This window comes from Cornus florida, unplaced genomic scaffold, assembly GCF_030987335.1.
Source record: "Cornus florida cultivar Cherokee Brave unplaced genomic scaffold, ASM3098733v1 CherokeeBrave_3.0.0_Hap2_Chr01, whole genome shotgun sequence".
Classification (NCBI taxonomy): domain Eukaryota; kingdom Viridiplantae; phylum Streptophyta; class Magnoliopsida; order Cornales; family Cornaceae; genus Cornus; species Cornus florida.
In genome coordinates, this window is record NW_026775571.1 from 107,746,284 (window position 1) to 107,757,922 (window position 11,639).

The 11,639-nt window shown below is 34.3% G+C and overlaps 2 protein-coding genes across 2 annotated transcripts; both read right to left on the bottom strand.

The window, feature by feature from the left end:
• Positions 1-334: 334 nt before the first annotated feature.
• On the bottom strand, positions 335-1,457 carry LOC132314188 (heavy metal-associated isoprenylated plant protein 47-like). Its single transcript, XM_059813101.1, has 3 exons — positions 1,275-1,457; positions 1,032-1,110; positions 335-616 (listed from the first exon to the last, which is right to left on the bottom strand). The coding sequence occupies exons 1-3, from the start codon at positions 1,278-1,280 to the stop codon at positions 465-467; spliced, it is 237 nt and encodes a 78-aa protein (XP_059669084.1). The 5' UTR covers positions 1,281-1,457; the 3' UTR covers positions 335-464.
• Positions 1,458-4,603: 3,146 nt separating this feature from the next.
• LOC132312748 (DNA-directed RNA polymerases IV and V subunit 4-like) lies at positions 4,604-10,655 on the bottom strand. The gene is made up of 11 exons (XM_059811241.1): positions 10,485-10,655; positions 10,160-10,226; positions 8,495-8,566; positions 8,310-8,369; positions 7,932-8,039; positions 6,621-6,732; positions 6,428-6,505; positions 6,254-6,287; positions 6,111-6,179; positions 5,087-5,181; positions 4,604-4,893 (listed from the first exon to the last, which is right to left on the bottom strand). Exons 2-10 carry the CDS (start codon positions 10,215-10,217, stop codon positions 5,107-5,109), a joined length of 666 nt encoding a protein of 221 aa, XP_059667224.1. The 5' UTR covers positions 10,218-10,226; positions 10,485-10,655; the 3' UTR covers positions 4,604-4,893; positions 5,087-5,106.
• Between the last annotated feature and the right edge of the window lie 984 nt (positions 10,656-11,639).

The window sequence follows — 11,639 nt, forward strand, 5'->3', positions numbered from 1 at the left end:
CTTTTTGAAAGGTTAAATGGAGAGTCTTGACACATTTTCTAATGCAGTTTGATCATTTCGTTTTAAGCTATTCGGTCAAAATCAGTTTAAGGATCAATATTAACTTATTTTGCTTGTAATCATTATAAGTATTTAGTGATACCATGTCATTGATGATCGATAATCACGAATTCAATCTGTTTAAAATTAAAAATTAATGCGAGCCCTGCAGATTATGAAGTCTACACAATTTATATATATATATATATTTGGAAGGTCAATTTACTATAATTTACCAGTAGTTTTAATTTAACAACATTGAAAACGATAAAAATGTAGTAAAAGATGATTATATATAGAACAAAATCTTCGTTATCATATCATCAAACCAGAATTCTACATATGTTACAAAAGCTTCATTTTTATGTCTTGAGGGGTAATTAAATTTATATTGTTATATATATATATATATATATATATATAAATTAATTATTTGGCTTGACATCTGCAAGACTGATAATGTTGGTATGCCCAACCTTTTTCCTCAATTTCTTGGCCAAAACGGTGGCGTCAACTCCGACTCCAATCACCACCACTTTATTCTTCTCGTCACCTTCTAACCCGACGAAATCTACACCTGCAATTATTTACACGTGCCCAAATTAAAGGTCATCCAAAGTCTAAGCTAAAAATATTTTCAATGCCATTTAAGATCTCAAATCCGATGGAGTTTGGTATAGTAAATTAAATAATTGACAATCTAATATTATAGGTATTGAAGCATCGATCTTGCTTCTTGCAATACAATATTGCCCATTAAATTACATTTAATTATAGTATGGTTGAAAAGTTTAAGAATTAGATGAAAAAAAGTAAATTCATGCATGTGACACTCTATTCAATTCAAAAATGATATATATATATAGGCCAACCTCGTCCATCATCCAATTCATTGGAGTAAGGCCCACAACAGCCGCAGTTCAATCAATTAACTGATGGAAGGGCAATGATGACAATATATATATATATATATATAAGGTTTGCATACAAACCATCTGCTTGTGCGGCTATCTTGAGTGCCTTAGTCCTGCATTTGGGGCATTTCATCTGCACTTCCATCACTAGCTTTCGCTGCACAGCCACAAATAGAGAATCAGATCTATAATGTTTTTTTTTGGATGGTATCAGATCTATAATGTTGTGCATACATAAGACAGGCTACTAAAATTACTATCTATATATATGTGTGTAAATGCATATTTATATGATATATATATATATATATATATATATACCTTCATGTGATCTTTTTATCTTAGATGGATGAGCAACAAACGAGTCTTTTGCTATACAACAAATTAAAGCTTGAGAGAAAATCGAACCCACCACAAACTGAGTCTTTGCTAGAGCCTAGAGGTAGCTAGCTAGCTTGCTGAGAAAATAACAACTTTTTATGAGGAAAAGAAGAAGTTCGCCTCAATTATAAGGAAGGCAAGACATGCATGCATATATATATATATATATATAGAGAGAGAGAGAGAGAGAGAGAGAGAGAGAGAGACATAAGTTGGATCGAGCAGGAAGACTCCTGACTACGTCGTACTACGTCCATCATTAGTCCAACGTCGTCTTGACTGTTTCATAATGTACAAAGACGCGTTGATGACTTAATTATGTCCACACGTCTATATGTGTTTATTCCATGTGAAACCAACACGTCTATTCCGATGTTTAACAACCAACCCCTTGGCTCATTTTATATCTGGAAAAGGCAGAAAACTTTTCTATAGTATGTAAGTTTTGTACACAATACACCTCTTTTTTTTAAACTTGAACATCGTCAGTCCCTAATTTTAAAAAAATTTGGATTTCAATCCCTATATTTCAAAAAAGGTACAAATAACCACTTTTTGTTCATCCTATTTTGCCCCTCATAGCAATTGGACAAAATGATTATTTTACATGACTTGTATTTTTATTTATTAATTTATTCTACTGATTTGAGGGTATTATTGTCATTTTAAGTTTTTTTTTTTTTTTTTTTTTTTTTTTTTTTTTTTTTTTTTTTTGGGCATTATATCAATAGTAAAGGAGAATTTTTTTGCACTTGACCCATATCTCAATTTCAATTAATATATTTATAGCAATCCAAATATAAATGGCAATTCAAATATATATATATATAGATATATATATGTATTGCTATTTATAAAATATTGACAATGAAATCCTAGTATAACATCTCCTCGGAGGTGAAGAATTTCAGTTTCATATTGGAAATGTATGCGTATGTGAAGTACTTAACTATTAAGGAATCCAAAAATTGTTATTTCTAGCGGCTAGCATTTTATCTCTCCCCTTTAAGCAAATCGAAGATATAACAGTTTTTTTAACAAGTCTTTCAACTTTTGCCATCACCTAAATAGACACTTAATAAATTGCAGCTTAAATAAGCCGCGTCAGTTTTATTAGGGTTAAATGCCAAAAAAACTTTCCGGAATTATTGACTAATTAGCAACAAATTCTCTGAACTGCAAAAAAAATTCCTGAACTATAATTTTTGTTGCAGATGACTTTATCCGGCAACGGCACCGGTTGAAACTCGCCGTTAAAATGCCACGTGAGCACAATATATGACTTAATGACCATAATGCCCTTTAGAACTATGAAATGACTCTATTACCCCTTATTATGCCATTACACCAAAACACAGCCCAAACACTACCTTAACTTACTGTTGCAACCACTTTTCTCTTCTGTCTATATACATATATACGTATATATATTTACAAACACTATTCATCTTCTTCTTTGCGTCTTTCTGGTACACCGAAACAACTCTACTCATACACCCAGTGTGAATTACAGTTGGTGTGATGCTCTCCACCTCGTCACCACGGTCACCGCCACCACCCACTTCCGTCAACACCGTCACCATCGTCACAAACCCACCACCACCCACTTCCGTCACCACCGTTACCGCCACCTCAACTAATAGAACCACAATCCTCTCTATTTTGTTGAAAACTCAAATAATTCATATTAAACCACCGTAAAACAACCCCACAAACCCACTACGAACACGAACACTGGTGAACCCTCACCCAATTTCACAAAATCCCCCAATTGAAATGGTTTGAATCACCGCCGGACTCTTCTCTGCACCGTCGGTCCGTCACCGCCACTGCACCACCCGCCGATTCCACCGGCCGAGCTCGCCGCCGAGTCTCCACGGCCGAGCCCGTCCCCACTACCGTCCGTCCTCTCCACCGTCCAAGTTCATCTTCGCCGAAGCTTTCCACCTTACTCGCAAGCTCGCCGCGGAGTCTCCACGGCCGATCTCGTCGCCCACCGCTGGGCCATTCCTCCACCGTCTGCTCACTGCCATCGCGGCGGGCTGTTCGCTGCCGCCGCCGATCCGAACCAACCCGTCGCCCACCGCTGTGCCAATTCCGTCTCCTTCCCCGAGCTCAACCCCCGTAGTTGCCGCCACATCACCACCACTACTAGATCCATCTCCTCCTCCGAATTCAACACCCGTCGCCGCCGCCACAACATCACCATCACCTCCATACACGAATTTCCCCCAACAGATTTAAGATATATACCTTTTATATATATATATATATGTATGTGATTATATATATATATATATGAGCCGCCGCAAGTCAGCCCATCTCTCCACCACCGTACCCACTGTTCCTCGCCGGAATCTTCTCTCTGCCGTACTTTCCCTTTCTGGGTTTGCAGAGATATATATATGTATAATATTATATATATATATCAAGGCCCAAGTACCTCTGTTTGGCTACAAGTGTAGCACTGTCCTAGTTCAGGACCTGGACAAGAATCTAAACCAATTCCAAAAACTGGTTATGTGGCTAATAATAAGGGCGAAATTGTCTTTTGCCTTTTCCGGTGACCTGATGGGGTGAATTGCAACAAAATAATAGTCTAGTGGGGTTTCTTACAAAATCCCAATAGTTTAGGGGGAGTTTTTTGCTTTTAAACTATTATGTACCTACCAAATTCTAGAACTCTCCTTCCAAGTGTAGGTCTTAACCAACTCTTTTTCTTCGTACTCATGAGTTTCAATTTTACTTTTCCATTAAAACATGTAATTTTAATTTTACTCGTGTTGCGATAAAATTGAAATTGAAGAAAATATTTCAACCCTACTCACAAATATAGTCTTGCAGTCTCTACCTACATAATCAAGGAGTGTTCAATTTCCCTCACAAAGGTGTAGAGTGAGTTTCTTGCTAAGTTATCAAAATATATATATATATATATATATATATAGAATAAATAAAAATCTTTTCATGCGACAACTTATAGGGAATCAAACTGAGCACTTGGCTTCACCATTTGCAAATAAGAATCACTTTGTTGTGATCTCACACAACTTTCAGGTTTTGTTTACTTTAAGGCCACTAACAAATTGTTGTTCATTCAGGGGCCACATTGCATTGACTTGTTGCTCTTTCATCAATAGAACCCCAAACATTCAAGTGCAGTGCTAGAAGTTCTAACTCACAGGCGTACAACAATCACTTTGTCAAAATGGAGTTGTGATAAGTAGTCCGACTTTCGGAGTATTCCGACTATTTTATGTGAGTCGGGATGACAAGAGAACGAACCTACCAATTGCCATTTTTGTAGAAAATGTCAATTATGATGACAGATTCTACAACAATACACAGGTATACAAAACCATTAAAGGCAAGATGATTACAGATTCTTAGAACTAAAAACACCTAGAGCTTCTCTAATCAAAAGGTGGTCTTATATGGACCAAATAAAAACATCAAATTTCAACAAAAGGATAATGGATTCTACTGCCTGCATTGGGAAGCTCTGACCAAGTTACTGCTGCCAAATCCACAATTACCAAACTCCCAACATAGGCGAAACCTGTAGCCATTTTAACAGAATAGCATACTATGAATTTCAATCAGTGTTGCAAGCTCAATAAACAAGCATTTCAGCCACAACAAGAAGAATTTGTTCATATTTTTTACACAGTGACGAGTGTACGCGCACACATACACAATATGGAGTGAATGCAATTGAGGGACAACGCAGCTCAAGCAGTACTATAACTTACCATGGATCTCATTAGGGGCTTTATGTCGAGTCTTTAAGCTTAGCCAGTTCACTCAATGCATCTTTGAGGGGTTCCTTAACCTTGCTCTTCTTACCCTGGAAGAAATTCAGAATATAAGAAAGCAGCTTCAAAAAATTAAAGAAAAAAGAGAGGCCCCCGTTCCATTTTCCTCCCATGTTTTTGGACTTGTAAGAAATTGTGTTAGTTAAGGCACTCAAATATTACTTCTAGATGATGAATTGTTTGGTGAACGCGCGCTCACACAGACAGATGACTTTGTCATATTGTATTTCTTCAACTGTATCCCGAGGAACCTAGAAGGAAACAATAAATTGTTCCAATTTTTGTATATACTAGTTGTAAATTCTGCAATGATTTATTCCAAGATTTATTCTTTAAACTTCACATCAACACTTGCTAGATGTATGCATCCGTATTGGCATATTCCATGAACAAAAGGTTACCAGTATTGTGACTGTCAGTTATATTGCAATAACAAACAGTTCCCAGCATTTTTTTTCCATGTCATGTAAAATTTTGTTGAGTCTCAGGATCCTATCCTCTTTATTTTCTCAATCTCTCCCATTTTGTTAATCTTTTAGAAATGAAGAACGAGTGCTAAGCCTTAAGAATGAGGAAATATTGATATTTCATCTAATGAGAGAAATCTGTCCTAACAGTCATTGATTGGCAACTTTAATTATTTTGTAGACAATGACATCTACAGAAATATTGACATTTCATAGAGGGTAGATGATGAGAATCATTTGACCCTCACTTTCACTTGTACATTACAATTAGAGTTGTCAATAGCATATAAATGAATTGAACAGATTTAAGCAATTTTGTTCATCTTCTGCTTTCAAGGTATCATCGCTCACAGCATCAGGCATAAAATTCAGAGACATATTGACACTCACTTAAACAAGACCTAAATATAGTCAGTAACCAACTAAATCATTATCCTCAGCCAAAAATTAAATAAAATATAATAATTAATAGAAACTCGGGCATTCATACATACCTTCAAGGATGGGACCAAAGCAAACCCTTCATCCACAGATTCTGGACACGTGTTGGCAATCATGCACATCTGCAGTCATAAGTACAGAATTAAGAGATTGCAGGATTATTAAGAAATTAGTAAACTCAGGTTGAGATCGATACCTCGCCATCAGAGACACCATGTTTTTTGAGAGCACTAATATTTGAGTTAATGGTTCAACAGCAGATTGGACATTCATAGATATGCAATGTAACTCATGAGAAATGATGGGCGTTTTCCAAAGAAGATCACTATAACAATAACAACAACAATGGTAAAAATAATATAAAGGATACTCAAGCACTTGTCTAACAGACTGCGAATTTGTATAATGGCTAGTGCTCCTGGCATACTGAAGTCCCTTGTCAAATGATCTGAAGTCAAACTTGTTAGAGCTATTTACGACATATTTATATATTGCATTTTCAATCAAATATATCATGTGATCTTTCCTCAACAGAAACACATGGCTTTAAGTATGTTCCTCACAATGGGAGCTTGATTGTTGGATCTTCGGACAGCATGACCATCTGCTCTTGAATTCCTTGCAATATATGTGCCGCCTCACAGTCCATCAGGCATTTCGCGTTCTTTGGAAGTTCTGCCAATACCAACAGAGGTTACTGAAAATCAAAATCTAATCATACACACTAATCTTGCACCAAGCACATGCATGTGATAGAGAGTATTAACATAAATTATATAAACTACCACCACCGCAAGTGCTGAGACACAATGTGGCCAAGCACTATCATTCCATAATCACCACAGATCATAATCCCAGAAGCCAATGTACATGAAGCAGATGACTACAACACTCATCGTCAGACTGTTCAATAATTTTTGGATTGACTTGCTCTTGATCTCTTCTAATATTTCAACATAAAGAAACTGATTTGGAGAATCAAAATAAAAAGGAAAGATAAAGCTTAAACTTCTAATGATTACAATAGCAAGACCGTTATTTCTATGTAGAACCAAGGGGAGTAGGATGGGAAAAATACATGAGAATAATAAATTCAAATTTAAAATGTTAATATAATAATAATTATAATAAAAGGATAGAATCTTTTTTCTTTTTTTTTTTTTCTTTTTTTTTTTTGTTAATTATAATAAAAGGATAGAATCTTATTGGCAATTAAAAATACATGTTCTGATTTTTTAATATTCGCAGTTTTTTCATGCATTTCTATTATTCCAATCTTTAACGTATCTATCAAAAAATAATATAATCCAATCTCACTCACCGAAAAGAAGTTCTTAAAACATATCCAAAGAAAAATGAAAACACAAGACAGTCTCTAAGAATTGGTGTGCAAGACACAAGTTACTTATTAAAAAATCTTCCTGGCTATAAAAAAATAAAAAATAATTAAAAAAAAAAAAAGGAAGATGTGGTGCTAGGAGGTGCAAATAAAAATCTACAGATTCAAATACAAATCAACTTCTACGACGAAAAAAATGCCAGCTTTATGAACAACTCCAGGATACAAATATAACTAACAAGAAATTCACTATTTTATTCAACTTGTGTAGATAATAATGAAACAAATGTTCTCATAAATCAATATACTTGAAAAACATGAAACCCAAGAATATCATACGATAATAATGATACATCACTTGAAAATAGAGATCGTCAACAAACATTACATCACAATAAACACCTATATATGAGCAAACATGTTATCAAATAGATAAATAATTGCGAAAATAATATCACGTCTTGAAATTAAAAATGCGAAAAAAAGGAAAGAAAGAAAGAAGGAAGGAAGACATTTAACCAGGGAAATCACCAACCTTGCTCGACTCTGAGCTCCAACGGAGCAAGTTCTTTGGTTACAGGAGTGACAGGACTCTTACCGCCATTCACAATCTTGTCTCCTTTTCCTCCTTTGCCCCAATCACCTTGAAAATAGAAGATTTTGAGCACAGAGAGAGAATATATATATATATATAACCAAGGCATGTGGCCTAGCGGTATCTCCTCTCCTTTCGAAGCGGAAGGTGGAGGTTCAAGTTCCCCAAGAGCGTTGTGAGAGTTATTTGCCAGGGGAAAAAAAAAAAGCGTATATAGTTATATACCTAGCTATCAACAAGCATGAAATAGTATACTAGAAATATAACACAAACTATTTTTTATCACGAGGTAAACAATAAAGATTAAGAAAGTCAAACCTTTAGCATTCAGAAAATCAAACTTTCCACCAGTATTCGAGGGTATGTTGGTTTTTGCTTCTGGTGAATCCAAGATATGATTAGTAACATATCCAAAGGGAGACAGGTGAATATATCAAATAAATCAACTGAACAATACTGCACAGAATAAACATATTTGAACAATAAGGTATATCAGTTTCAACCTTCTGAATCAAACTTAACTTTCCTGCCCCTCTTTGATTTTGCTGAGCTATCATCCTTCCCTTTCAAGGATGCTGCACAAACAAGTTCAGAAAGAAAAGTTAGATGTTTAAAAAATGTATTATTGAATCACTTTCCCAACCATCCAATGAAACACTAACACGAGATTGGTTCTGATTGTATAATTGGTGTTTAATAAAGAAGAAGACATAAAAAATTTAGATGTCTCGCTTTTGCATCATACTTTTCATAAGCACGTCGTCTTTAATGATAATATGTGATGAACAATCATATAAGAAACTCCAATTTTATGATGTTTAGGAGCTTCAATAAACATAAGCCAAAATATTTGCAAATGGTCTATATTGAGGCTATTACTTGAACTAAGCCAAGGGCCAAGGCAAAACCTTTTTACCAATGACAAAGCCTAAATGCATACAAGCCTTCATATATCAAAAGAAGCTTTAGATACATTAATGATATTAAATGTGTGCAACAAAAGAAAAGCCTCAAGACTTCAGTCACTACCTTGAAGGTCATCAGTAGGTCATAGTGCGATGGACCATTCCAGGCACCAGATTTTAAGGCCATGAATCTCGGACCAGAGATCACTTCTCATAAAGGCTGGCCCAAGAAGAGTTTTGTTAGGAAGGCGTGACCGACGGATTTGACAACTTTAGCTTACGCAATTTTTGTTACAATGTTACCAACCGGAGAGAAAAAAAAAATGTTACCAATTCCATCGCAGTTATAGACAGTGGCGAAGCTATGTTGAGCCCAGTGGGGCAGCTGCCCCAACTCAATTATTTTGTTATCGTAAATTCGTAACTACTCAATTTATCACTTTATTCTGAATAAACTAAATAATATTTGATTAAGTGCATTCGATAACGCAATTTAGTACCACGTATAAAATAAAAAAATTCCACTTCAAATTTTCACTGAATGAGACCTCGTTTATTCTTAAGAACTAAACACTACAAATTCAAACCAGTTTAAAGAAAATTTTAAATTTATAATATATCATCATTATTATCATCATCATCATCATCTTTGGATTTATCCCATAGAGATGGGGTCAGCCTCGTGAATTCTATTTTTCCATTCTTTCCAAAAATTATACAGCATGTCCTCCCTTAATTTTAGATTTTTAAAGTCATTTTTAATTACTTCCTCCCACATGAGTTTTGGTCGGCCTATTTGTTTTATAGTTAGCATTTTAAATTTAAAAGTTTAAAAGTGTTATCGTGTGTATGCATATATAAGTTGAGCTTAATTTCACAAATGCCCCTATTCAATCAAAAGTATAATACATTAAGGCTCCATTTTTTTGGATGTAAAATATTTTCCTCAAAAAATATAAGTTGAGGTTGAGGTTGAGTCCATCAGGACGTGTAAAATTAATGGGTAATTTATTTTTGTTAGGTTTTAAATTTTTTATTTATTTTTTTCTTACGGCACGCAAAGACCATAAAATAAAAAAATATTTTATATCCAAACAAAAAGAGCCTAAGATATTGTAGACCAGCAGAGGTTTGAATATAATACCCCCAATATCTATTTTGACTTTTTAAAGGGTTTCTTTATAAGGTAAATATTATACGATCCAGAGTAAATGAAGCTTGAACAAAACCACAAGAAAATGCCGGGAAAATCAGGGGATTTACCTGGAGATTTGAGAGAAGGTTTTCCTCCCTTGAACCCATTTCCTCCTTTCTCCGCCATTTACAACTGCTGAAAAAATCAAGATTCCAGTTTGATTCAGTGTTACGAAAACCCATCCAACCAGAACCGCAATCTCATATAACACATGCATACTTGGTACTTGTGTCTGTGTGAGTATATATATGCCTCTTTTCTACTTCTGTGTTAGCCCTTCCAGTGATTATTAACAATAAAAATGAAAAGGAAAAATAAAATAAAAATAAACACGAAATATATATATATATATATATAATAAAGAAGAAAGAGACGAGGAAGAAGAGTAGAAACCTGAACAGAATAGAGGGGGGTGTAACAGGCGAGGAGTCCAGCAGCAGTTTCGATGATAAAAATGGTGAATGAGAGAGAGGAGAAGGGGTTTATGACAGTCGTAAAAACCCTTCCTCTGAAAATTTTCTGGGGAACCAAACGCTTCCCACTCGGCACCCTGGCGTTTCACAGTAACAGTCGCTTTGTTATTGTAAAATGGTTACAATGACAAATATAGCCCTATAATGCCGGGAGACCCCAATTTCAAGCCGGGGTGTCTTTATGTCTTTTCACAAAAGAGTAGGTACACTGTCCCACCAGCACCTCATCAGTGGCATTTTGTTCAGTACCAATCGAGTTTAAAAAAGCATGACGGCAAAAAATAATAATAAAAAAAAAATAAATATAAATCCTAAAAATTACTAAAATAACATAAGGGTGATTGTCAACCGTTTATTTAAAAAACTTAAACTATAAGATCATTTTAGATCATTTATTCTAAAATTAGACCACCATCTACTTATTTAAAAAGGCTTTAACTTACCTTAATTTTTAACTATTAACATGATGTGATGTTTGCTCTGGTATCATCTTAAACATTATTTAGGGGTAGATATTTTATTTTTGATGTTTTGTTTTAATTTAAAATAAAATAAATATTTTGAATAATAATTGAAAGCACGTTTGATAATATACATTTGCTGTAAAATTTTTATAAATAAAAAATAAAAGCATGTTTGGTAAAAAAATGAGTTTTTTTTTTTAAAAAAAAATTACCATTTCTCGCTACAGTACCATATGTTACAGTACATAAACGTATAAAAACACCAAATTTATTCATTGTTACAATACCCGACAAAAACAAAAACATTAAAAGCAAAATGTGTACCAAACATGCCCTAAACTTTAAATGTTTAAGTTACAAGAAATGGTATTACTTTAATATTTAAGTCCTTCAACATTGATGATAGAGTCTTATAAAATAATTCTAAGAAAAAATTAGCCATACAATTAAAATCTTGGAGAAGTGCTTCATAAGCCAAAAATAAAAAAGTCTAAAAATTAATAAAACTAAAACATAACATAAGAAATGTAAATTTTAATTAAGAATGTTTTCTTACAAATTCTCATAAGGACAAAAGTGAATATGAATGTGTTTTTTTGCCCAAAAAAAAA